At 43.1% G+C, this 22,816-nt stretch overlaps 1 protein-coding gene across 1 annotated transcript; it reads right to left on the bottom strand.

The window, feature by feature from the left end:
• Positions 1–155: 155 nt before the first annotated feature.
• Positions 156–21,836, bottom strand: NSG1 (neuronal vesicle trafficking associated 1). The gene is made up of 5 exons (XM_032187184.1): positions 21,596–21,836; positions 21,014–21,164; positions 17,610–17,726; positions 6,849–6,959; positions 156–1,551 (listed from the first exon to the last, which is right to left on the bottom strand). The coding sequence occupies exons 2-5, from the start codon at positions 21,140–21,142 to the stop codon at positions 1,351–1,353; spliced, it is 558 nt and encodes a 185-aa protein (XP_032043075.1). The 5' UTR covers positions 21,143–21,164; positions 21,596–21,836; the 3' UTR covers positions 156–1,350.
• Positions 21,837–22,816: the final 980 nt, after the last annotated feature.

Here is a 22,816-nt window from a genome sequence, read left to right as displayed (position 1 = left end):
CAGAAAACAAACTTTTGACATGTCCACTAGAAGTTGTTGCATTTAAGTAAGGTTACTTGCTTACCCAGATGCTTCACACCCTTGTCTGTTAAATTAATTATGTCTTCTTTTGTAATATACTTAAGATTTATAATAAAAATGAAAACATGGTTTCACACAAAGAATAGATAAGTTTGTAATTACAATGGAACTTTAACGTGCATCCACAATACTATGATCTTCTACATCTTTTCCCATCCCAAGCCATACATAAACAGTTCTACTCTTCACTCAAGTTTCACATGTAGCTTTCAGACAGCCAGTTGTGTTATCTAAGATGCTACTGTTTCACTTGTGATGCTTTCTGTTTTAAAAAGCATTGAACTGCAAACCATACATAAACTGAAAGCTCTAATTTATAAAAAGGGAAAAAGTTAATGTCATAAAAGAGAAAATTTAGACATATTACTCCCCTGTTGTATCCAACAAATTACATAGCGGACTACATCTACTGTGAACAGGCTTTCTACCGCTTAAGTATGATCAAAAGATGGCATTTCTCTTTTGAACATCCTTAACCATATATTTACTTTTTTACACTATCCTCACCATCCATCACTAGAATTGTCTGTGGTTCTCCGTAGTGCCTATCTAGTTTGTGTTTCAGTGCATATCCTTACCAAGATGCTAAAGCCACAGTGGAAATGCAGTTAAATCCTGTTGACAGCAATAATAAAACATTGAGCATGCCTTGTTGCAGAGAACTTCATTATCACTTACAAATAAATAACAGTAAAGAAAATGTAAGAAAAATGCTACCTGACAGTTTTTTTTTCTTTTCTCCATACAAGTCATTACATTATGCCCTTGATATCAGTGCTGATTATCACTTTTGCTTGAGCCAAAACTAAATACTAAATATAGCTCTCAGCTAAACAAGAGATCACTCTAGTTATGGCTGTGGTGTTTCAGTTTGCAAAATGACTAACAATAAAAAATTAATAAATAAAGTATCAGTTCAGACAACAGAACACATGATTTAAGGTCCAAGCCCTGAAAATCCAGTGAAGAAATCTGTCAGTATCCAATAAACTGCAAGAACATATCTAACAGTTGTTTTTTTTTTTAAACATTGAAAATGGTGTCAAAGCTCTAAAGCAATGCTGATATGCATCTTGTTTTATGCCCATGAATGTTCTGCAGCAAGTTTTTGTTTTGTTTTGTTTTTGCAAAGCAGTATCAGCAAACAGAAGCAATTGCACCATAAACATGAGTAACCTCTAAATTATCCATAATTATATTTAATGAAAAGTTCCTTAAAGTCCCTTAGTTACCTTCAAATGACATAGTGTTAATAATTAGCTTATCATACTAAGCTGATTTCTCAGCGGCTTCAGTCTCCTGTTCAGATAATTTCTCTTCTGACAGTACTGTCATCCATGGGGACACTGAGCGCGTGATGGTTTGTTTGGCCAGATTGTAGTGGTTTATGACTGTGTAAAATTTCCCTCGAGCACTGGAGTCTTGTTCAGAGTAGTAGTTTTCCAACCCAGCTGGAATGCATTGATTATTCTGAAAAGAAAATTCATCACTTAGATTACAGATACAACCTCATACACACTGAACATATCAAAGTATTTTCTTTTCCCTCCAGTCTAAGCAAGCTTTTACTTTGGGCAAGTCAAGGTGCAACACACAGCAATTACTACTACAGTGTCATCCTACTGCAGTCAGAATGTTCCTCCTTGTAATCCTTAGCCTACACCTGCATTTGCCAGACAGGCAAATCTGTGTCTGTTTTCCAGAATAATTAACAGTTAAGAAACATGCATGCCCCAAATTAATTTTTAAAAGTACTCAGTCTCTTGTTCCAGCTCTTTTCTTCTCTACCTAGTCCCACCTGGTCAATCTACAATTACAGATACCTGCATTCTCACATTGCAGTGTTTCAGGCACCTTAATAGAATTTGTTTTCAATCTGTGGGGAAGAGCTTACTATAAATATAGGGGTGCCAAGGCATGACCAGTTTTACAGCCTAGTAATACACAGAGGGAAAACATTGTGGGCAGCCCTGTTGATGTGCAGATGTATATATACACATGATTCTGTGATTCTAATACTTCACTCTTCATTTTCAGAAAGATACAGTCAGCATCAAGCTTTTAAAGTCTATCTTTAGCTGTGGAACTGCATTATTTAGTTTCCCAAAAGTTTAAGAGCACTACACAGAAACTGCAAGATGCTCAGAGCTTTTGAAAATGAAATACCTGACTTAGTTAAATACCAAGTAGGATCCAAACTCGGATGTCATCTTAAAAAACAAGTGGATGTGCCCGTACAGTGCATCTCACAACCCTCCTGTGATGATGCAGTAAAAGCCTATGAAGCAGCAAGTTGCACTGAAGGAAAAAAAATGACTGGGACATATCCTGCTGACCACTGGGTTTTGCTCCAGAAGGGCACAGGTCTCTCCACAGGTCCTTTGCCACATCTGCCAGTCCAAGCAGTCTGAACAACACCTCAGAGACCTGGGCAGTCATCTGTGCAACTGAGCTGACCCTCTAAAATCTGTGAGTACCTGCAGCACTCATATCAGCTTAAGGAAAAGTCCTCTCTTTTCAAACGATACAAGCTGTTTGATCTTCCTTCTCCCAGTAATGAAGATTAAAATTTCTAATACTGCAGGACAGCAATTTTTACCAGTGCTGCTGTTCTCATAGAACTTGGCAAGGAAAACTTAATAGTAGAAATTTCTGAGCACAAAAAAATTGTCACAACCAGATGCTATCTCACATGTACACAATTACTTTGGGGTTGAACTCCTGTCAACCCCTCTTCTTTTTCTTCTAGTCAGAAAAAAAAAAAAAAAAAAAAAAAAAAAGCAGCATAAAAGTAAATCATTAGCAACTGTTTCAAATGTTTTAAACCATATAGCACAAAATGGCTGGGGGAAAGATCCAGCCATCTTGGCTTAAAATAAATTCTGCCTCCTAAAAATGTTGGGGTGAATAAAGCATCAAAATGTATGAAAGAAAAAAGCAAGACCTGCTAAAACAATAGGCTACAGGTAGTCTTTAAACCTACTTGGCCCCAGTGAATGTGATCTTGGGGCAGATTTGACTGCTGAAGGAAGACTTGCTATCACAAGATCAGTAGCCCTCCCAGGGAATTAGCAGCTCATCAGTTCTACCCAGTTTGCATGCTGGAAGCTTAGATGCATGCCAGATACAACAGCATCCAAAGTTACCACATCCAGCCAGGTTTGGTTTGTTTTCTTTTTCACAGAGCAGCCAGGGCAAATCTTGCCCCAAAGCTTTATTGGAACTAGCACTACAAAGCAGACAGGGCTTAACCCCAGCTAAACAGAGACTTGTGGCCAGGCAGCACTGTTTAACTCACAGAGGTTTCCCTGCCATAATCACCAGCCTCATCCAAGTGTCAGTTCCAAGTCTGGGACCTAAGTTCGAAGAGCACAGAGGACAGCTCTGGAACTGAGCTGCTTGGTATGCGTGTTCACCTGCATCAGCCGTGCCATCTTCTGGAAGCATTATCCAAGCTTCATCTGGGATAACTGACACGACTTCTGATGTGATAAAATGACTAAGAAGCACTCAGACACAGACCTCTTTGTAGTGATTATTTCACCCAGTCACTGGATGTAGTCACAATTCTAAATATTTAAAATGGGGGAAGGAACACAATCCATTGATCTAATTAGATCTGCCAAGGAAATTCAAGCAAATGCAATATAATTATTAGTGCTGAAGACAAGCCAAGATTACTGCCAGTCTAAAATAATGCCACAGAATCTTTTACTGCTTAAAGGAGCAATTAGCTTTTTAACAGGCCAAAATGACTCAGTAATGTTATTTTTTGTAGTCACAAACGCCCAACAGCTGACAGAAGAGCCTAAAGAAATACCCATCAGAGTTTCCATCCTGACTGAATTTTTGCTCAGGATTTCAGGCTTCTGGAAAAAACGGGCAAAAACTCCCTTTTTACTTGCTGTTCCTTGTGTACTGCCCATGGATAACCTCTCTGCTCAGCATCTCATCAAGGCAGGCAGGGCAGCACCCAGAGCTCCTGAGCTGTGGAAACTGGTGCCAGTTCGCATTGTGCCACCTGCTGTAACCTTCAGCCTACGCAGAACATTTCTACCTGTTTTGTTTCATTGGATTCCAAGTGAGAGAACTAGTAAGAAAGGGCACGAGGAGAAACCAGGATGCTCCAGCATAACTTGTCAGTCTCACATTTCTTTCATATCCCTTTTATTTTAGAAGTTAGTTACAGGTTAAGGCCTTTGATACCAGAGCAAATCCTGATTGCCAGCCTGTGTGTGGCTCTATGAAGATGACTCCTTCTGTTCCCCTGACACAAGGACTCCAGTGGTACCAACACTTCACTTCAAAATAGTATCTTCTGTCCTATTAACTTTGCTGGGTCAGTAATTCCAGCCTTAATAGATGATGGTGTTATCTTTAATACACGGAAATTACTTTCTCGTACTGTCCATGAGTCTGACAGAACACAGGTGCCTTGGCAATGGAAGCTGAAGAGTAACAGATGCAGTACGGAGCACACTGAAGCCCTGGAGAAATTCCTCCAGGATACGAGCTGTGGTGAGTCTCACCATGAGCCAGCAAGGAGAGCTTCAGAGGAGCAATCTGCACAACAGGGCTGTGCCTGCGTCAGCTTCAGCAAGCACAAATTTGCAGCTCAGGCTGTTTAAGACTGCTATGCAGAGGAAAACGAGCAGCTTTTTAATTACACCTTCAAGCTCTGGATGTGTAGGACAGCAAAAAGGTTGAAAACACCGAAACCTTTGGAACTGCTCCGTGTATGACAGCATCAAAGTGAATTTGACTCAGGGCTGCAGTCGCTCAGGCTTTACTCAGAGATTCCCATGACACCAGGCTTCCTGAGGCAGGACACATTTGCCCTTAACAAGCAAATCACATCAGCATCAAAAGCCTGGTGACATCCAGGTCAGAGAATATTGCTGAGTTCACCTGAAGCACAAAGCCCGTCCACAGAGAGACTGGTCACAAGGTGAACACAACTGGCACAGACTTCTCCTTCATCTCTCTTAGGACATCTGTGCCAAGCTACGCCATGATATGTTACAGACTCTCCCCAAAAAGATGCACAGGCAACAAGTAAAAATTTCTGTCTGCATCGCTAGTTCCAGGCCTCATGCCATTTGGTTCCACGGTTATCCTGTACAGAAAACTTAAGAAGTAGATGATAAAAGATGCTGTGCCTCCTGGCATTATGCCATCAAGCACCTAGGAAACAGCCTCTACAAAACCCAGCACCGGAAGAGCAATAGCAACGCAGCCCTGTGTATGTGCTGCTCCCTAAAAGCAAAGCATCAGGCACAGGATGCTCTGCCTAACGTGTGTTTCAAACACGGGGTCCTAAGAAGAGAAACCTGATCAGATTCTTTTCACACACTGTGCAGCCAAAATAAAGCTCAGAAACTGTTCTCCTCTTACATGTCTTTGACACTAGAAAGAACAGGTAAGAAGCCAGAATGCTGCAATTCGAAGGAAGGGATGGCACGGTATGAAAGGACACAGAAGAAGCAGGCTGTTACTAGAATTGTGACAGGAGCACACAACTGGCCATTCCCATCGAGTCAGGATCACATCAGAGTAGGCTCCGTAAGAACACACAGTCTGTGTTCCAAATTGCTAAAAGCCAAGAGTAAGCTTAGAAAAAAAAGGCTAGCACCCCTCGAGACATGGGCATAGAGAGGTTTCAGAACTTGTCTGAGACAACACAAAAAAGAAAACAAGCAGAAGGAAGAGCTGTATCTCCTGAGCTACAGCCAGCTGTTCTAACCATGGCCTCTTTTGCCCTTGAACCGAGGGAAAAATGAATGGTTGGAGTTAAGTTAACCTACTACAGCACCACTGCTTATACCTTTGGACTGGATTCTTGTAAAATATTTATGTGCCTACAGTGACAGAATCAAAAGTCCTGAACAGGACTGGCAAGAGCGCCGAGGCAGTCATTCTTTCTTACATCATTTTGAAAATCCCATCAGATACCCTTTTTATTCATTAGGAGACTAAATAGTCTTAAAAAATTAGAGGGAAGAATGCCATCATCACTGCTGCTTTTCTTAACTAATTACAGCCACGTTCAACCCTGCTAAATTTACATCTGAGAGAAATCAATACTACCTTTCTGACTTCCAGCCCAGGTCAGAGCTGAAGAGCCAGCACTGCCATCTTGTAAGAATTAAGTGAGCCCCTGCCTCCCTTTCAGTTAGCGCAAGTATTTTTTCCAATAAATGTGTTTTTCCTTTTTTGGCACCACTTTTGGCCTGTGGCAGTAGGGCTGGGAGGTCACTGTTCGAGAACAAGAAGTTCTTTCTATAAAAATAACCCTAAGGTAACTCTGCTACTCTTAATGAGACCATCACTTTAGCCTGTCTTTGACATATATTCCAGTGTCCATTTTTTTTTCCTCCAGGTTTTTAGATTTATCATTCTCTTCTTTCTTATGACAAATGAATTTGGAGGAACATGCAACAGCAATAAGTGGTGTATGACCCAATAAATGAGTGTTTTGCTCCAAGAGCTGCAGATGAAGGAGGTCTGCAGGATACTGGTGTTGGCACTGTTGATGTATTTTCAAGGTTTAGAGCATTAGCAAAAATAACAAGAACGTGAAAGTTGTGTGGTAGTCACAATCTCTATTACAAATTAAGCAGAAAGAAATATAGCTAAAGGCACACTAGCCTCTGAAAATAACCACAAGTTTCTATACAACACAGGATGACTTAATCAAGGCTATGCAGAAAACAGCACAGGGAACATCACACACTCTCCCGCTTTTCCGTAGTGTCTACAGCACTTACCTTGAAAACAAATCCTTCTGGACAGGTATGATCATACTTGTAAACCTTGTAGACTACCAGAAATACAACACATGTTAAGAACGCAAGGGCGAAAAGGACCAGCACAGTTACCTGGAAAGAAAACCAAAACATGCTCACGTTAGTAATGCACTGCTCATTGTATCGCTGTTCGTTACCACAGGCAGCAGAAGCTAGCTACAAATGCACTTTGCAGTAAAATCAGAAAATAAAAACAGCTACTTAATTGTTGAGGGAAATCTGGGAAATAACACACATGTGCTTCTACCTCCTGCTTCTCCCTGAAAAAAGCCGATGGTATGGTCAGTGCCCCATTGCCTATACTGCAAGGCTTTTTGGGTTGCTTCTCTTCAGCGTACACTTGAGGCCAGAAGGACACATTGAGGTGGTGGCTCGTGTCTGCTGCTTTTTCAGGATTTGGATGATGTAAGTGTAAATCTAGTTTATGTCAGCTGATGAGCATGTTGGTTTCCCCTGTACCTGTCCAAGAATAGAGTCAGATGACAGTAAGTTAGCGCAGGTGTCATCCAAATGATACAAAGGTGACTCTGGCAGGGCAAGGAGAAAGCAATGGCTGCCCCCTCTTGTTAGGAGAAGAGTTTGTTGTACCTGCTGTAGATGTTTCTGCTTCTACAGCACTCACAGAGGAGCCTAGGAATCTACACATCACAGACTGCATTGCATGGCACTGACTTTCACTGTCTCTCTAAGTGCCTCCCTGGTCTCAAATCTATGTTGGAGCAAAAATAAGAGGTGCCTTAAATTAAATCTGAAATTGGTGTCACTATGAAGCTAATCTTTCCCAGGATTAAACTCTGGGGGAATGTCCCAGACATGGGGTTTTTACTATTCTAAACCTTCTAATGACACATAAATGAGTAGCTCCTGGAGATTACAGGAAGAGGAGAGTAAGTGGTTGAGCTTTTTTTTTTTTTTTTTTTTTTTTTTTGAAAGTTAGGGCAAAGCCAGCATGTCCTGCAGCCTAAGAAAGTAATAAACTTTTAAAGTTAAAGATTAATCGATTAAAATAGCATGTAGTATGATCTAAATGTTAAGGAAAGACAAGCAAACCAGCTATATACACCTCCTAAAAAGAGGACGTAAGGACATTTGGGTCAATCACACAAACAAAAATAATCTGGTACTTCAGAAAGCAACCAAAAAAAATTGTAGCTTTGCCTCTCAGAAAAATAAACCAACCAACCACACGCTCCCGTTATGATAAAGCCCAGAACTAACAGGATTTGCAACACTGCAAACTGTGTGTGGCAGAAGACTGGGATGCTGAAGGACTTAGATGAACTTCTAGGGACTTAGGAAGCCAACTTCATGATGGACACACAACAGCGCGTGCTAAATTTCCTGGCTGGAACAAGGCTGGGGAGTACAGTGTGCTGCTCAAGCCAAAGATTCTTCATAGAGAGAAAATTAAAAAAAATAATATAAAAAAAAAAAAGATGACCAGAGGAGAGGGCAGGGGGAACTGCAGATCAAAAGGTAAATTAGCAGAAGAAATGTAAATCAGAGCAAAGGACCTTTCTGGTTCAGAGTAACACCTTCAGCTTCCCAGAACTGTCACTGGGTTGGAAAAAAAAAATAAAAAAATTGTATTCTTAATCACCTTCAGAAAACCTCACGTTGACATCAATTTTCAAATCCAATTACTCTTCCCCAGGTTTATTGCTCGTTTGCATACACAAAGGTTAGCTCTGCCTTGCCAATCTCGTACTTTCAGCTCAAGTGTCCCATGTCTCAGGATGTCACTGATGAATCCCAAAGGGCATCTTCCCTCCTGGTTATCTTCTGTGGCCCAGGTCAGTAACCACCACCATAACCTCTCCTCCTCACACCTCCCAGCCCAGCAAAGCCGTGGCCTACCTTGGCCTGTCTCGTGTGTGGTAAGGCCTTTTTCCTTTTGTTTTCTCCATTTTTTTGCAGCTCCTTCCTGTGTATCCCCAGCTACCCCACCCACAAACATGTACACGGTCCTTCACCCTCTGGCCTGGCCCAAACTTTGAATCCCATCTTCCAGAGTCTTTCCCTCCCCACAGCTGTAATAAGCCTTATCCTCTGTTCTCCCCCAAGAATCCTCCTTGCACTCCAAGCTCTAGAAAAACTGACCTTCCTCCCCTTAGCTCGCAGTTTCCACAAAAGGGCCATGGGACCACGGCTTTCTTTTTCCCAGCTGGGCAGCACGGGGAGATGAGGAACCACAAAGGAGGGAGCAATCTTTATGCAAACAAACAGCTCTACAGCACCCTCATGGCCCAGTCCCCAGGTTTGGGGTCACTCACCTCCCACCCCTACAATCCACTGGCTCTAACTCTGTCCAATTTGCTCTGATAGTCACTGCTCTTTCCCTTAGAAAATAAGATAGAGAGGGAAAAGAGATACTAGAAAGTGTGGAAAGTAAACAAAATCCAGTTGGGATTATTGCAGAGGTTTCTGTGCCCTTCAGGATATATTCTACACAGCCTTCAAGAACATCTGCTCTAAGAGAAGAGGTCTAGGACATGGGACAGAGCAAGCAGGACAATTGCTGTGCTCTGGGTTGGTTCAGCTCAACTCCTCCTCAGACAGGAGTAAACAGTTCAAAATGCTTTGAAAAGCATTCTGAAATCTCAAAGCATGTTTAGCCACATTCTCTGCCCATCCTACTAGCAGGGAAGAGTAAAATCCTAACATTTTTCCCCAGTCGCAACCATTCTGGCATACAGATGAGGCCTCGGGAGCATACAGCAAAGCTAACAAGCTGTTTTGTAGTTTAGATCAGATATTGGACAATCTAAATATATTTATAATTCCACAATCATCGCACAATCTCCAAGGCTCTGGAGGTGTTTGGGAAGGTCAGTAAGTTTTCTGAAGGAGGCCAAAAGCCCAGTGTTGTGCAGGCTGGGGGATTCTGACAGTTCCAAAGCTGCTGGCTCAAGCCTTTGCCTGCTCCAGGGACCTACCCAGGGCTGGGTGCTCACTGCCTGCACATCACGTCCACCACAGCTCTTCCACGGCCACACAGCAAGCCCCTGGGAAGAGCTCTCAGGGCTCCTGCTTCATAACTCTCCCAGAACCTCTCCCGTTCACATACTGTACTTCCTAACGTTATTAATTTTGGTATTAGCATGTAAATTTTTTACTCTCATTATCTCCAATAATTTGCAATCACACTCCATTTGCAAATCCCTAATCAAGTAAGCTCTTGTCTCCTTCCTAGCAGAAGAGGAGCTCTCCTCTCCAACCATCCTTCAGGATATAAGTCACTTGTATTTAGGTAAAAGACAGCTGCACATGCAAGTGACAGATGGAAAGACATCCATCCCTGGATTCCAAGGTGATCCCAATCACCTGGTTATCCAATTTGCTTCTTTCTTATAAGCTGAAAATCCTTCTTTTCCTCCTAACAGCCATATTCCTTCCCTCTCACAACCCACCACTGATGGTCCTTAGATGCCCAGCTTCACTCCTGTCCCTCAGCCAGTCAGCCTCTTTGTCCTGCCAGTAACTCCCTCCCTGCCTCTCCTTCTGAGCCCTCTCCTTCCAGCTGCCTTGCAAAACCCTAGGCACACAAAGAGAGGGGACAACAAGCTGCTCTGCAGACCACAGGCCGGCCAAAGCTGACTTCTCATTGCCTTCCTCCACAAAAAATGTGCAAACTTGCCCTCACCTTCCAGTCGAGGTAGGAGAGGATGCAATCCGTGTGCAGGCACCACTCTCTTTCCTACAGGGAATCCTTGCATCTCTTCTTGTGGCATCCAGCTGGCTGAGTGCAGGGCTTCATACAGTGGCAACAGAAGCCTTTTAACTACTCTAATCATTCACTACCACGTAGATCCAGCAGAACACCACAGTGTCTTGCGCCACACAGGTGACAGGCTTTAAAAATACTTTTTAAGAAATAACTAGAAGCTAGCACGAAAAACTTCTTTGAACTAGGAACCCAAAGTGTGGGTTTGTTTTCATTCCAGGAGTGTCCTTTAAGGTTAGTTTTAAGGGGAACTGGCAGCAGAACTAAGTGAACACAAAAGCTGACAAGATATTATGTATGTGGCAGCTTTTTGAATAGATTGCAAGTGAAGAGCAGAAGAAGGACAATGTCTAGCCAGAAGCCATTACAGTAATCGAAATGAGAGATGACTAATGAATGAACTAAGTGTACCCACAGCAAAAAACAAACAAAACCACAAAAAACCACACGCTACCTTCAGACTCTATGAGCATTTAGCCGAACAAATGAAACTCACAGGATCTGACAACTACGCTAACACGTAAACAGCCTGTGATAAGGCCCTACCATCAAGATCTGCTAAAGCTTCCCAGTCAGTGCATCCTGTTCTGCTGCAGCTGCGTAAGGCTGCAAGCTGTATTTTCTTCTATGCTTGGCTGCTGCAGTCTCCTCCCTCCCTTTGCTAGCATTTGTTGGGCTCCCTTTATAATCAAGCCAGAATGTTACAGCAAAATGCATCAATTGCACCAATTGTGCCTGCTTTGCCTCAGACCCTTTCCTGGCTCCCATCCTCCCTGAACAAATTACAAGCTACGTTTCAAGGCACGTACAGTTCTGTGTTGCTCCTCTTAGCTCTATCTCCTTTTGCTCTGCCTGTATCCCACTAAAGCCTTAGTGCCATCTTTTTATCCCATGCCCTAACCATCACACTTCTCTTCATGCATCCCCTTCTTGGCAGAAATTCTTGCATGAATCCACTCTTTCTGCACTTGTGTGCACTGCCTGCCTTCACACTTTTCCTTCCACCACACACCTGTCAGAAAGCACACAAACCCATCCAGGAGCACTCCTGTTATTATGGGAAGTGGCACTAACAGCACATGCAGTGACTTTCACTGCTCTGTCACCAGCCCTTGGTCACATCTCAGCTCTATTCTACATCTACACCTTACCTATTTCACTTGGAGCCCCTTGGGGACGCAGCTTTCGTTTCTGATTTGTCTGTAAAGTGCTAGGTACATCCTTGGTGTTAGCAGCAAACAAAAAGAGCAAAGACATACATTTACAGAGCACTCTTCATATCAAGTGAGTTACAAACAGTTCATGTTTTGCTCACCAGTGAAACACAGAGCCCCTTAAGATGAAATACAGCAACTCTGCACAACCATTTAGGACAGGAAATTAAGATCATTGCTATCCAATTTAAACTACAGGAGAATTTTAGGTAAGCAGACTGTAATTACAATAGATTGTGTCTGGCTACATACCACAGACGAAAATTCGTAAAACATCACATTGACTTCCCTGCAAATGGCCGTGACCTCCATTTCACCTCTCTCCACTAAAACCCTGCATCTCCTGCCACACGATGCCCTCTACCAGCATGTCAGAGAACACCAACACCAGCTCTCCGCTCCCCCTTACACTCTTGCGTTTTCTAAAATGATTTTCTTTGCTGTTACCTGGGCCTGTCCCTCGAAGTTTATGTGAAAAGATGTGTTTGAAGCAATGTATGTAAGGAATAAAGAATATTCCGTTTGAAGAAAATGGTATGGCTTCCCATACTTGTTATGGGGATATACATCCACCTGCAGTATGACTGGTGACACAAAAGGCAGCCAGGTGCCTCACTGCAGAATGGTGTTTCTAATATAACCTGTCACAGTTAGCTGTATGACTGGGATCTATCTATCTCAAAGAGGATGACAGCCTTGGGATAGACTGGAACAGAAAAAAGAAGTCAAAAGACTCCTTCTCTAACGGGCAAAGAGGAAGAGAGAACTGGCTTGGATGCTTACCTGGAGATGACTGGGAATAGCAGCACGAAAGGCAGCCAGATTCATGAAGGGAAAACTGCAAAGAAACTACAGACCCAGTGCTTCTTAGCAGCAACAGCACAAGACAACAGAGCAAGCCTGCAAGGGAGTTGATTAATGAAACCTGAGGGAGATACTGTTAGACAAAACCAGATTAACAAGGCAGTGGCCTCCTGAGCCTAAGCAGCACTGTGGCTGAACACAACTGCTCATGGCAGTGTTCCCATCATCTTCCATCACACAGGCACCACGGATCTGTTTGCTACCGACAGAGCTGAGGAAACAGTCCAAGACATCCTGTGTCCCTGACGTGAGAATCTCGTTACCTTGCCTTACAAACCTGGAAGGGATTAGTGAAGCCAAGAGAAAGGCTGGAAAAGATCACACACCCTTTCTGTGATGTACAAAGTGTTGCATCTAGGGAGACCCAAAGCATCTTCTGCCACCAGTGTCCCTGCCACCAGGCTCTGCTCCAAGAAAAGGATTTCTAACAAGATATGAGTTGCTGCTAGGCATTACCCACTTTACTCAGATCTGCCAGCTCTGACCATACAAAAAATTCCTTTTAGCCAAAATTTAGCAGAAGGATTGTCAATGTCCTATCAGGGAATTATCAGAAATAAGAAAAAGGGAATAAAGACATTTGCTATAGAGTGCATTTACATCAATAGTTTTAAACCAGCAGTTACACTGGAAGAAGAATCTCCTTTATTTGTCTTGCTCAAAGCGATAAAAGGAAAAATTCAGAGCCTGCCAAACTGTTATATCAGTGAGCAACTCTAATCGTGTAAGTAGTTTTGCTGAAGAAAAGAGAACTACACACGGCAGCAAGCACCTGTCATCCTTCCAGCACTAGCTGAGAGACCAAGAATTACTTGGGAAAGTGCTATCCCGCACAAGAATCGGCTGACATCTCAGGCATTTAGCAGAGTTTTAAGTGGAAGCAGAGACACAGAAACCAACAAGAAGTATTTTCCATGCCTCCAGTCAGTTTTTCAGTAAGAATCATCATCTGTATTACAAAGAACAACAGGTAAAAAAGTCTTGAGGCAGAAATGTGTTTTAAAAGATGTCCCTTCAAGACAGATCAATCATGGAATACTTTTTCTAATACATTTTTTCTATCTTAAAATAAGCAGGTGGAACTGTGAGAAGTCTTGATTCCTCTTCCATAACCTCGTGCTTGCTACTTGATAGTACGTGGCTTGCACCATATGGTCTTACCACAGAAAAAAGCTCCAGGCTCCGGCTCTGCAGTTAGATGTATGTACAGATGTCAAGGATAAAGTCTGAAGAATTGATTTGCCTTTGTACAGAACCAAATGGCTTAAGGCAAACCACAGCTTGGGTTTATTTAAGGGCTTGAAATTTATTGGGAAACAGAAAGGGTTGCTTTCAAAATACTTCTGAATGTTATTTACTGAGGTTTCCCCAAAGACAGAAAAGAAAAAAAATCTCATTCTTTGATAGACTGGACAATTTTTGAAATTGGTGTGCTTGTGCACAACTGTCAATTGTCAACTCTCAACAACGGGGGCCAGAACAGACATCTCACTAAAAAAAAAAAAAAAGACAACAAGTGGAGTTTGTAAAAACACGGCTCCATCACTGGAGGCAAAGGTTTGGCTTTGGCTAACTGATACCATCAATTTTCTCCTGCTTCCTCCTACGTGCTGATTCATAAGACTCCTTTGAAATGACATTTCCAGCCATGTTGTTCTGTTCTGTATAGCAGACAATCTCGAGGAGAGAAAAATCTGTCTCATTCAAAGTGGCTTTCCAGATGTGAAGGGCCAGCTCCCCACATTATTCTACGCTGTTCAAAGAACAAAAGAGAGACTTTTATTTCTCAATGAAAAATACACTCCCCAGTGAAAGTCCCATCTTCCTTGGAGTGGTTACTGCCATAAAGCTGAATTACAGCAACAGCATTCTCAGAATCAGGAGGTTCACAATCTCATGACAGATCCTGATTTGAATTCAGAACGTGACTTCAAGCAGGAAAATTATACTTGCAGTTTTCTTTGTAAACATTCTCAGCTCTGTTGTAATAACTGCGGTAATGTGGATTGAATGCAGAAAATACATTTTGTAATTGCATATTCACCCGGCTGCTAAAACACCAAATGATCTACATGACATATGTACACGCTGGAGTGGCTTCATTTGTTACAATATATAATTTCCCGAGAAGCACAGCATTCGATGTTCTGCACTGCTGAATCCCAAAAATGCAATCTGCTTTGTCCTTACTTAAGGACTACATCTTGGAATACACATGTGAAATATTAGTAAATATGACTGACTGCTTTTATTTTTAGCACAAGATTCGGGCTGTGTCTTGTAGCAAACTTATGCATCAGTGATGTACAGTATTAAAGTCATTAAAACAGCATCTGAAGCTCTTTTCATGAACAGAAGCCAAAGTCAGAGCCTCACCAGTTAAATAATGCATTTCATAATTATAGCAAATATTTAATTTTCAAACAAATATCCTTTTGCTCTCTCAGAATCAACAGCAGCAGTTAACATGATGGCTCACAATTAATAAGGACCCAGGAGAAAACCTCACACAATCAGTACTTTTCATCTCCATATTTATGAAATTTCATCAATTATTCATGAAATATTTACTACTGGGAGTGGTGAACATGACAGTCAGCCCTGCCGGAGAACCAGTCAGTCCTCTTTAAAATGATGCAAGCAGCATAATTCAATTCTTCAACTTTTAGGTAGAGATAAAGGGACATTTTTAGGTTCTGAATGTTCTGCATGAAACTCTTGTTTTTGACTACCTGAACCACAATTTTCCTAATTGATCAACCCCCACACCCTCCTTTAAAAGCTGACTTACAGCCACAGTGTGAATCATCCTGCAATTCCCAAGAGATACCAAATCTTCCTGAAATCTCTCTCTGATGCAGTAGTTACCTAGCAGCAAAACCTAGCAACCCTGTAGTATGAGATTAATCCCAGAGTGATCATCATAAAGTAATATCTAAGACATTTTACTTTAAGCACGCCATCCAAAGGTATATAAAAATGCAACATAAAAAAGCTCAGGCTTCTGACTGTTCAGCTATACAAATTAGAAAAGACTACCTAACAGCATGACAAGCTATTTATTTGATGTTCACTGAGGTCTTTCTTGTTCAACGGTCCCAAAAAAAGACAGAAAGAACCCAGATCTACAGAGAGACGTGTAAAACATTTAGATGCAACTAAGGTATTCAAAACCCTTCCTTATCTACAATTTAACGCTCAGAGATGAGATCCCTTAGACCCTACAGCTAGTGGCTAAGCACACAATTCTCCAGGCAGTGGTTCTGCTCAGTTGCTTAGAACCAAGGTCCTAGCAGGGTGCTCAAGCTAAACGAATTCTCCCTCTTTACTCCTACAAAGTAGTGGGCATTTTCAGATGACTTCAGTCCGAATAAGACACACACAAGACAGCCAAATGTGTCGTCATTGATCTGAGCTGTCCACCTGCACTTTAGCCAACAACACTGCATGCATTACCCTCACCTGAGAGGACAGGGATTACCCTCAAAGAGCAGCACTATGGTGTCAGGAGGAGAAAGATGAAACGTCAGTCAGAAGGTAGCATTTTCCCTGAGGGATGGGATGTCCTTGCTCCAAATCAGGTAACAGAAGAACTGGTTTCTTGTCCCGTCAGTAAGTCCCTCACGCAGCTCACTGGGAACCTACCAGCTTCTCTGTATGGCTGAAGACCCTACCAGGTGACCTGAGCTTAAAGGTTTGTCCCAGCAACACTGCAAAATTCCATTGCAAATGTAGCCTAAAGCTCCTAATGCCTCCTTGAACCTTCACTTTGCCTGTTTGTTTTGTGCACTCTGATTCCAGGGAGAGCTGTAGATACCTCTGAAGGAAGGTGTGGGCCTGGACAGGTTCAGAACAACAGGTCAGGCACAGTTCCTGTTGTTTTATTCTTCAAATTCTGTGCTTTACGCTCCTAATTACAGAACTGGAATATTTGGGTATGCCCTAAAACTCCCATCACACAGAGGGATGTCACATACATGCAATAGCAAGAGAAATAGACACCTTTACTGAAACCCTGCTTTGTTCCTCAGACTAAACTTAAGACTTTCCAAACATATTTGTAACTGGGCACCGAACAGTGTGGATGCCTGCTGTTTAAAAGTGCCTTGGCATCCTTGGGTAAGATGCTAGGTTAACAGGGCTAGAAAACTAGTCTTCTTCTTTAAGGGAACTGATAGGAAAGCAAGAGCTGAAGCACTCTTTCCTGCTTTGCTTTACTTGTACAGCACAAGAAAACCTGCCCTCCAGTGAGAAGGGGGGTAGATAATTCAATCCTTGCATCAGTTAAGCTCTCTGCTTTCCTCTGGGAGTACTCAGGGGAGTAATAAGGGTGTGGACACTAACGAGTAAATGTGAGTCAGATTCCTGCTGATCTGCCATCCTCCAGTAAGTCGTCACCAGGCTGTACGATACAATTGGACCAAGCAAAGAGCTCTGGTATACATCCTTAAGCTGCCAAGTCATGCATTTAACTATAAAAAAATACATAATGGACTATGACAGTGCTTTTAAGAGAATGGTTTGGCTACACAGAAAAATCATAAGCCGAAAAGAAAACATATACTCTTCTGGTTCTTGCCCTTCAACACTAACAGGGACTGCCCATGCCATGAGAGGTACCTGTATGCATCCACACACACCCTGGCCAGCCAAGTTCTGAAACGCTTCCTCTGAGAAAATTGCCTTCTGAATTCATCTGCTAGTGAGGGATTAGGACCAATAGTGCTGCAGGGTTTGCTTTTGCTTCTAATCACTAAATACTGAACTATTTTAACACTGAATTTCCTTTTCTCATTTCCAGCTCTACCCCTAACGGTCGCGCTGTTACAGCCAGCCAGTCTCAGCTACAATCAGCGACTGATTTTAAGCATATCTCGGAGCAAAACTGAGTCACCACCATCTTCAGATTGCACTGCTTACCTTAAATCTTTCTGAAACCCCTTCAGTGATGCTGATTGTGAACTCAGCTATTTTAGGAGTACGGAATTTTCCCTTCTTGCGATCAGGTTCATATTCTGTTTTCGTTTTGACCACAACCTTTGAAAATAAAAAATAAAATCAAAAATCAAAAAGCCATGTAGACAGTATCTTACTAGCACATCACCAGAATAAGGCTCATCACAGGAACCTTATTGACTCAATACTCCTCTTTTACATGCTTACAAGCACATCTAGCACAATATTTTTGTTGTTGTTCTTCTCACCCCATTTTGTGTAATTCTTCTATGGAAGATTAAGTTGTTAAGCATCTACTTAGTTCAAACCCAAATCGTGAAACTCCCCGCTTTGTGTTGTCTGAAAACAGCCACCTCCATTTGCTTCAGGAGAGGCATGCTCTTTAGCCATGTTCTCTGATGGCAGGATTTTCAGTTTAAAGGTGATGACCCATCTAGTTGCAACTCAGTATGTGCCAGACAAAAGCTCTTCACACTGTGATTTTTAACATCTCAGATAACTTTTGAGTTATTAGCAGCAAGATGCACACAAACCCTTATGTGATAATGAGATTTCTTGATACACCCAAGGCTCTCTAATTTCAGTTTATTCCTTGCTATGAGCTATTGCCCTGAGCTACACAATTTAGGGACCTTACCTGTATTCCTAAAATATTCATTACGTCAGTCATGTCTCTAGTACTCTCCTAGGCATTCTAATTGTACAGAATTTTCACAAACCTAACCTATTTGCCTCATTTTTGTCTTCTACAATTTCTCAGGATCTTTTTTTCAAAGTACCACACATGAAATAGGGTGCAGTTTATCACACTGACAGTGCTATTAAGATCCGGTCAATTATCTCTGTTGTTCCAAAGAACAAATATCGAGACTCTTTCAGATTTTTAGAATCAGACGCTATCTTTAGAGCAGCCCATGGCATCAGTGGCAACTACAACGTTCTGCTGTTAAGATCGTAACGCTTACAGGTATCCAGGTACTGAAATTAAAGCTTTGGGTTCTCCTCTCCTCATTTCCCTGAAATGGCATCTAGAATGAGTAACAGTAGCTAGACTCAGTACCACAAAGCTTACTAAATTCTTATACAGCAGTACACAGATATGTGCGGGACATAGGGAAATAGCTTAAACTATTTTCAGCTATAATAAGGTAATTGTAACTATGTAACTTTGCAATTGCCCAACAACATCATGGAAGTAAACCATTTGAAATGTCCTTTTAACATTACACTTCTTTTCTTCCCCCTTTATGTTGCATAATCTCAGGCAATTCAAATCACATTCAGCTGACACTGAACACAGAGTTCTATCTGCTTGGTTATATAATGTCTTCTTTTGTTTAACATACCTAAATATGAATTTAAATCAGTTCACCCATTTAATTTAGAAGCTGTCAAAACCATCAAATTCTCGTCGCTACAGTCACTATTGCTGAAGAAGTTATGCTTCACTGCCATGCTGGAGTCTTGTACGCGAGTAATAAGCACAGATACATGAAGTATGCACTCCTGTTCATTATATATGAGCATCTTCATACTTCAGAATTTGATCCATGTGTCAATCTTGACTTAATACTTCTGCCATTTTTCACATGAGTTGCTCTACTACTCCCTTTGTGTCTGTAGCAACCAGTGAAGACATCTACATGAATAACCACAGCCACAGAAGGAAGCCAGTAGGACGAATAAACGTGTCTTTATTTTTTTCCCCTCAGTGTTTGCAAAGGAAAGGAAAGCTATCATACAAATAGACAGTGGAAAGCGCAGAAGAGTCAATCAAATATTCCTTTATGTAAGTTCCAAGCCCAGGTGCATGTTTGGTTTTGTTCAAGGCAAACCTTGTAAAGGCGAGAGGAGTCCTGTGCGGTTCTAGTAGGTGCAACCAGGCTGGCACAGAACCTCCTGGGTTTGCCACAGAGGCTCCGCTCAGGTTAAACCTATTACCACAGACTTCTGCTTAACAGTGCAGTAATGTAACAAATTCCTCTGGATGTTGGTCTCAGTAATCGGTTATATCCAGTCACCAGTTGGCAGGCGTATCAGACACAGTAAGACTTAACTTGTTTTAAAGCCTTAGGGTGCAATTTTGTCCTCAGTTACAAGATTTACACCCATGTAACCAAGGACAGAAAATGGGCCCTAAGGCTCTGTAACAGCTGTTATGGCTTATTGTATTTATGCCTGCCAACTGGTCATCACCACACACAACACAATGATGTTGATAGGAATTAAAATTGAGGTCACAAATTTGTTTGTATTGCCTACAAGCAATACTCTACCAAGACATATTAAAAAAACTGAAGTGCTTTACCGCAATATAAGATTATGTGGGGGTTTTTTTGAGCTATAAGGAACGTATGCCTACCGGTTTACCTAGAAATGGAATTGCCAAAAATAAAAATCTGCATGAAGATATTACCATTTTCCAGTTAAATTTTGTATTTTTCAAAGGCCACAGAAGCTACAAAGTTTCTTTACCAGATACATACATGGAAAAATACCTAAATATCCTACTGAATATGATACTGAAAAACAAGATACTGAAATACCTGAAAAAAATATCTGTATGTCTCACCCACAGTAACCCTTACTGAAACATTTATTTTGAGTACATTTATTAAAATGTATTTATGGGCTACTACATCATCATCCTAAATCCTTAAAATTAAATCCCTAGTATTCAAACCATGTGATAAGGAATGCAGGATATATGCTTCCTTTCCAACCTGTGAGCTGCACCTCAAACTGTCCTCTTGCAGCCATGGAGCACCTAAACCACCTCTATTTTGAGGTACGGGGCCAAATCAGTTGCTAAGGAAAAACTCAGTGGCCTGTTCTCATTTCATTACTTCACGTTGTCTGCGGCTAGCAGGCAGGAAGTTCCTGCTGAGGCACAAAAGGAATATGGAAGTTCTCTCTGTGGCCGGTCTGCCTACGTACATCTTGCAGAGAGACAAAGCAGTGCTCTAGCCCCCATTAGGGGGGCTTTTTCTGAAACAAGAAAATTCACCTCATTCACAGAGAATGTTTAGTACCTCACAAATATTAAAAAGAAAGACATGGAGTAAGGAGGGATATGGCAATACAACAGAGAGAAGCTTGCATTTTCCTATTTATACATCTCATCCAGCAGCACTGAAATCCAAATACGCTCATTGCTCACATTTCCCACTACTTTATAAATGCAAATCACCACTACTAGATTTTCATTAGCTTCGCTGTCAGTTTTTTTTTCCCCAGAGGGAACGTTCCCTAAAACACCCCGTATTTCTTGACATTTCTAAGCCGCTCGCTACACGTAACCTATTCTTTTGTTGTTTGCCCGAGATTTGGGTGTGATTCTCCAGGGTGGAAACTAAAGCCTACTGTACCTTGTCAGGAGGTGGGAACTGGAGCTGATTGACATCCAGGGGTGTGATCAGGGGGATGGTGTCAAATCCATCCTCCAGAAGGGGCTGCTTTGTGCTCTTCTCGCTGAAATTATTCCCCAGTTTCACCATTCTTCCAGGGAAGCAGGATTTTCTGCAAGCAGACACGCACACACACAACACGCAGAAACGCAAACCAGAGCGATTTGTCACAAAGTCGGGATGCACCAGACCCTTCCACAGCCCCCCGGAGAACCCAAAAACGTAAAATGTAAAAGAAATATTTATATATATTTACGGGTTGAGCCGCGGCTTGAACAAATCAGGCGTTTTGTGAAGTAAAAACGACGAGCAACGTTAAGAAACATTAATAAAAAAGGCACCCACACGCCACCACACGTCAGCCTGCCCTCAGCGATGCTGCCCGCCCGGCCCCGGTGCGGCATCGCCCCTCAGCTCGGGCGGGCTCCGGGGCTGGCCCCGGCCCCTGCCCCTGCCCTCCCGCCTCCCCTCACGACGGACAGGGCCGGGGCCGTGGCCGGGGGACCCCCAAGAGCCGCCGTGCGGGCTGTCCGCCCCGCTCACCGCCGCGGCTGCCGGCCCTTCCTCGGCGGGCGGCGAGGCGTCGTTCCGCCGCGGCCCCGCGCTGCAATGGCGGAGCGGGCGGCTCGGCGGCGGCTCTCCCTCGGCGGGCAGAGAGCGAGAGAGGGAGGCTGCGGGGCCCTGGCGCAGCCGGGGCAGCTCCGGAGCAGCACAAAGGGGCCCCGCGGGGTGTGAGGCGGCTCCCCCCAGCCGGCTACTGGCGCAGCGGCAGCAGGTGGAGGACGAGGAGGAGGAGGAGGAGAAGGAGGCGGCGGGGGGACGGGACGGGAGCGAAACGCGCCGCCCTCCGCGCTCCTCCCCTGGCGGAGCCGCGCGGCGCGGGGCGGCGGCTGCGGGCGGCGAGGGGGGCGACGGGGACGAAGGGGATGAGGGGGGAGATGGGGATGAAGAGGACGAGGGAGGAGACAGGGACGAAGGGGACGAGGGGCGCCGCCGCCCTGCGCCTCACAGCGGCTCCGGGCCCTGAGGTGGGGGCTGCCCAGCCCCTTTTCCGCCGGCTGCGCTTTTTTTTTTTTTTTTTTTTTCTGTCACAGGTCGGTTGGCTTTGTCCTTAAGCTGTCTCCTTTTTTTCCTCTCCTTTCCCTTTTTCTTTTTTTTTTTTTTTTTAATATTTATTTTATTTTTCCTTGCTTTCTTCTCCCCTAGTACACACAGGGAAAGGACAAAGGTGCTTTTCGGGTTGGTAAAATCGGATTTTCCTCTCTGCAAAGAGGGAGGGGAAAAAAAATAAATGATAGTGGAATGGACGCTCGCGTCACTTCAAGGTAAATGCCTATTGCAGAGCTTTTCAGCCCCAGCGAAGAGGACATCTTATGATCTCTTCTGTTTAAAAATAAATAAATAAATACAGTGATTCGTATTCCCATGCGCTGCCTGCCTGCCTCCCCTAACCCCCAGGCAGCCAGCGTGCTCGTTTTGCAGCCCTGCAGGTGCCTTACTTCAGTGTGCGGAGGGAAAGCCACCGTGGGTGACGCAACAAGTGGCTTGGCTGGTGGGCAGCTCCTGCTGGAGGAGAGGTAGAGACGGCTCAGCCAAGAGCTGGCTCCATGCTGCAGAACAAACCAACCTCTTCTCACAGGTGGTGGCTTGGGCAACCTCTCTTTTTCCTTCTGTGCTCCCAGCGAGCACAGATTCAAAGCAAAATGTTCTGAAATAGTAAGACTGCAGCTGAGAGCTAGGAGAGCTCTTATTTCAAATTTTATT

Source organism: Aythya fuligula, chromosome 4 (genome assembly GCF_009819795.1).
Source record: "Aythya fuligula isolate bAytFul2 chromosome 4, bAytFul2.pri, whole genome shotgun sequence".
NCBI classification, from domain to species: Eukaryota; Metazoa; Chordata; class Aves; order Anseriformes; family Anatidae; genus Aythya; species Aythya fuligula.
The sequence above is the reverse complement of the archived record's forward strand: the minus strand, read 5'-3'. Positions and strand labels throughout refer to the sequence as shown.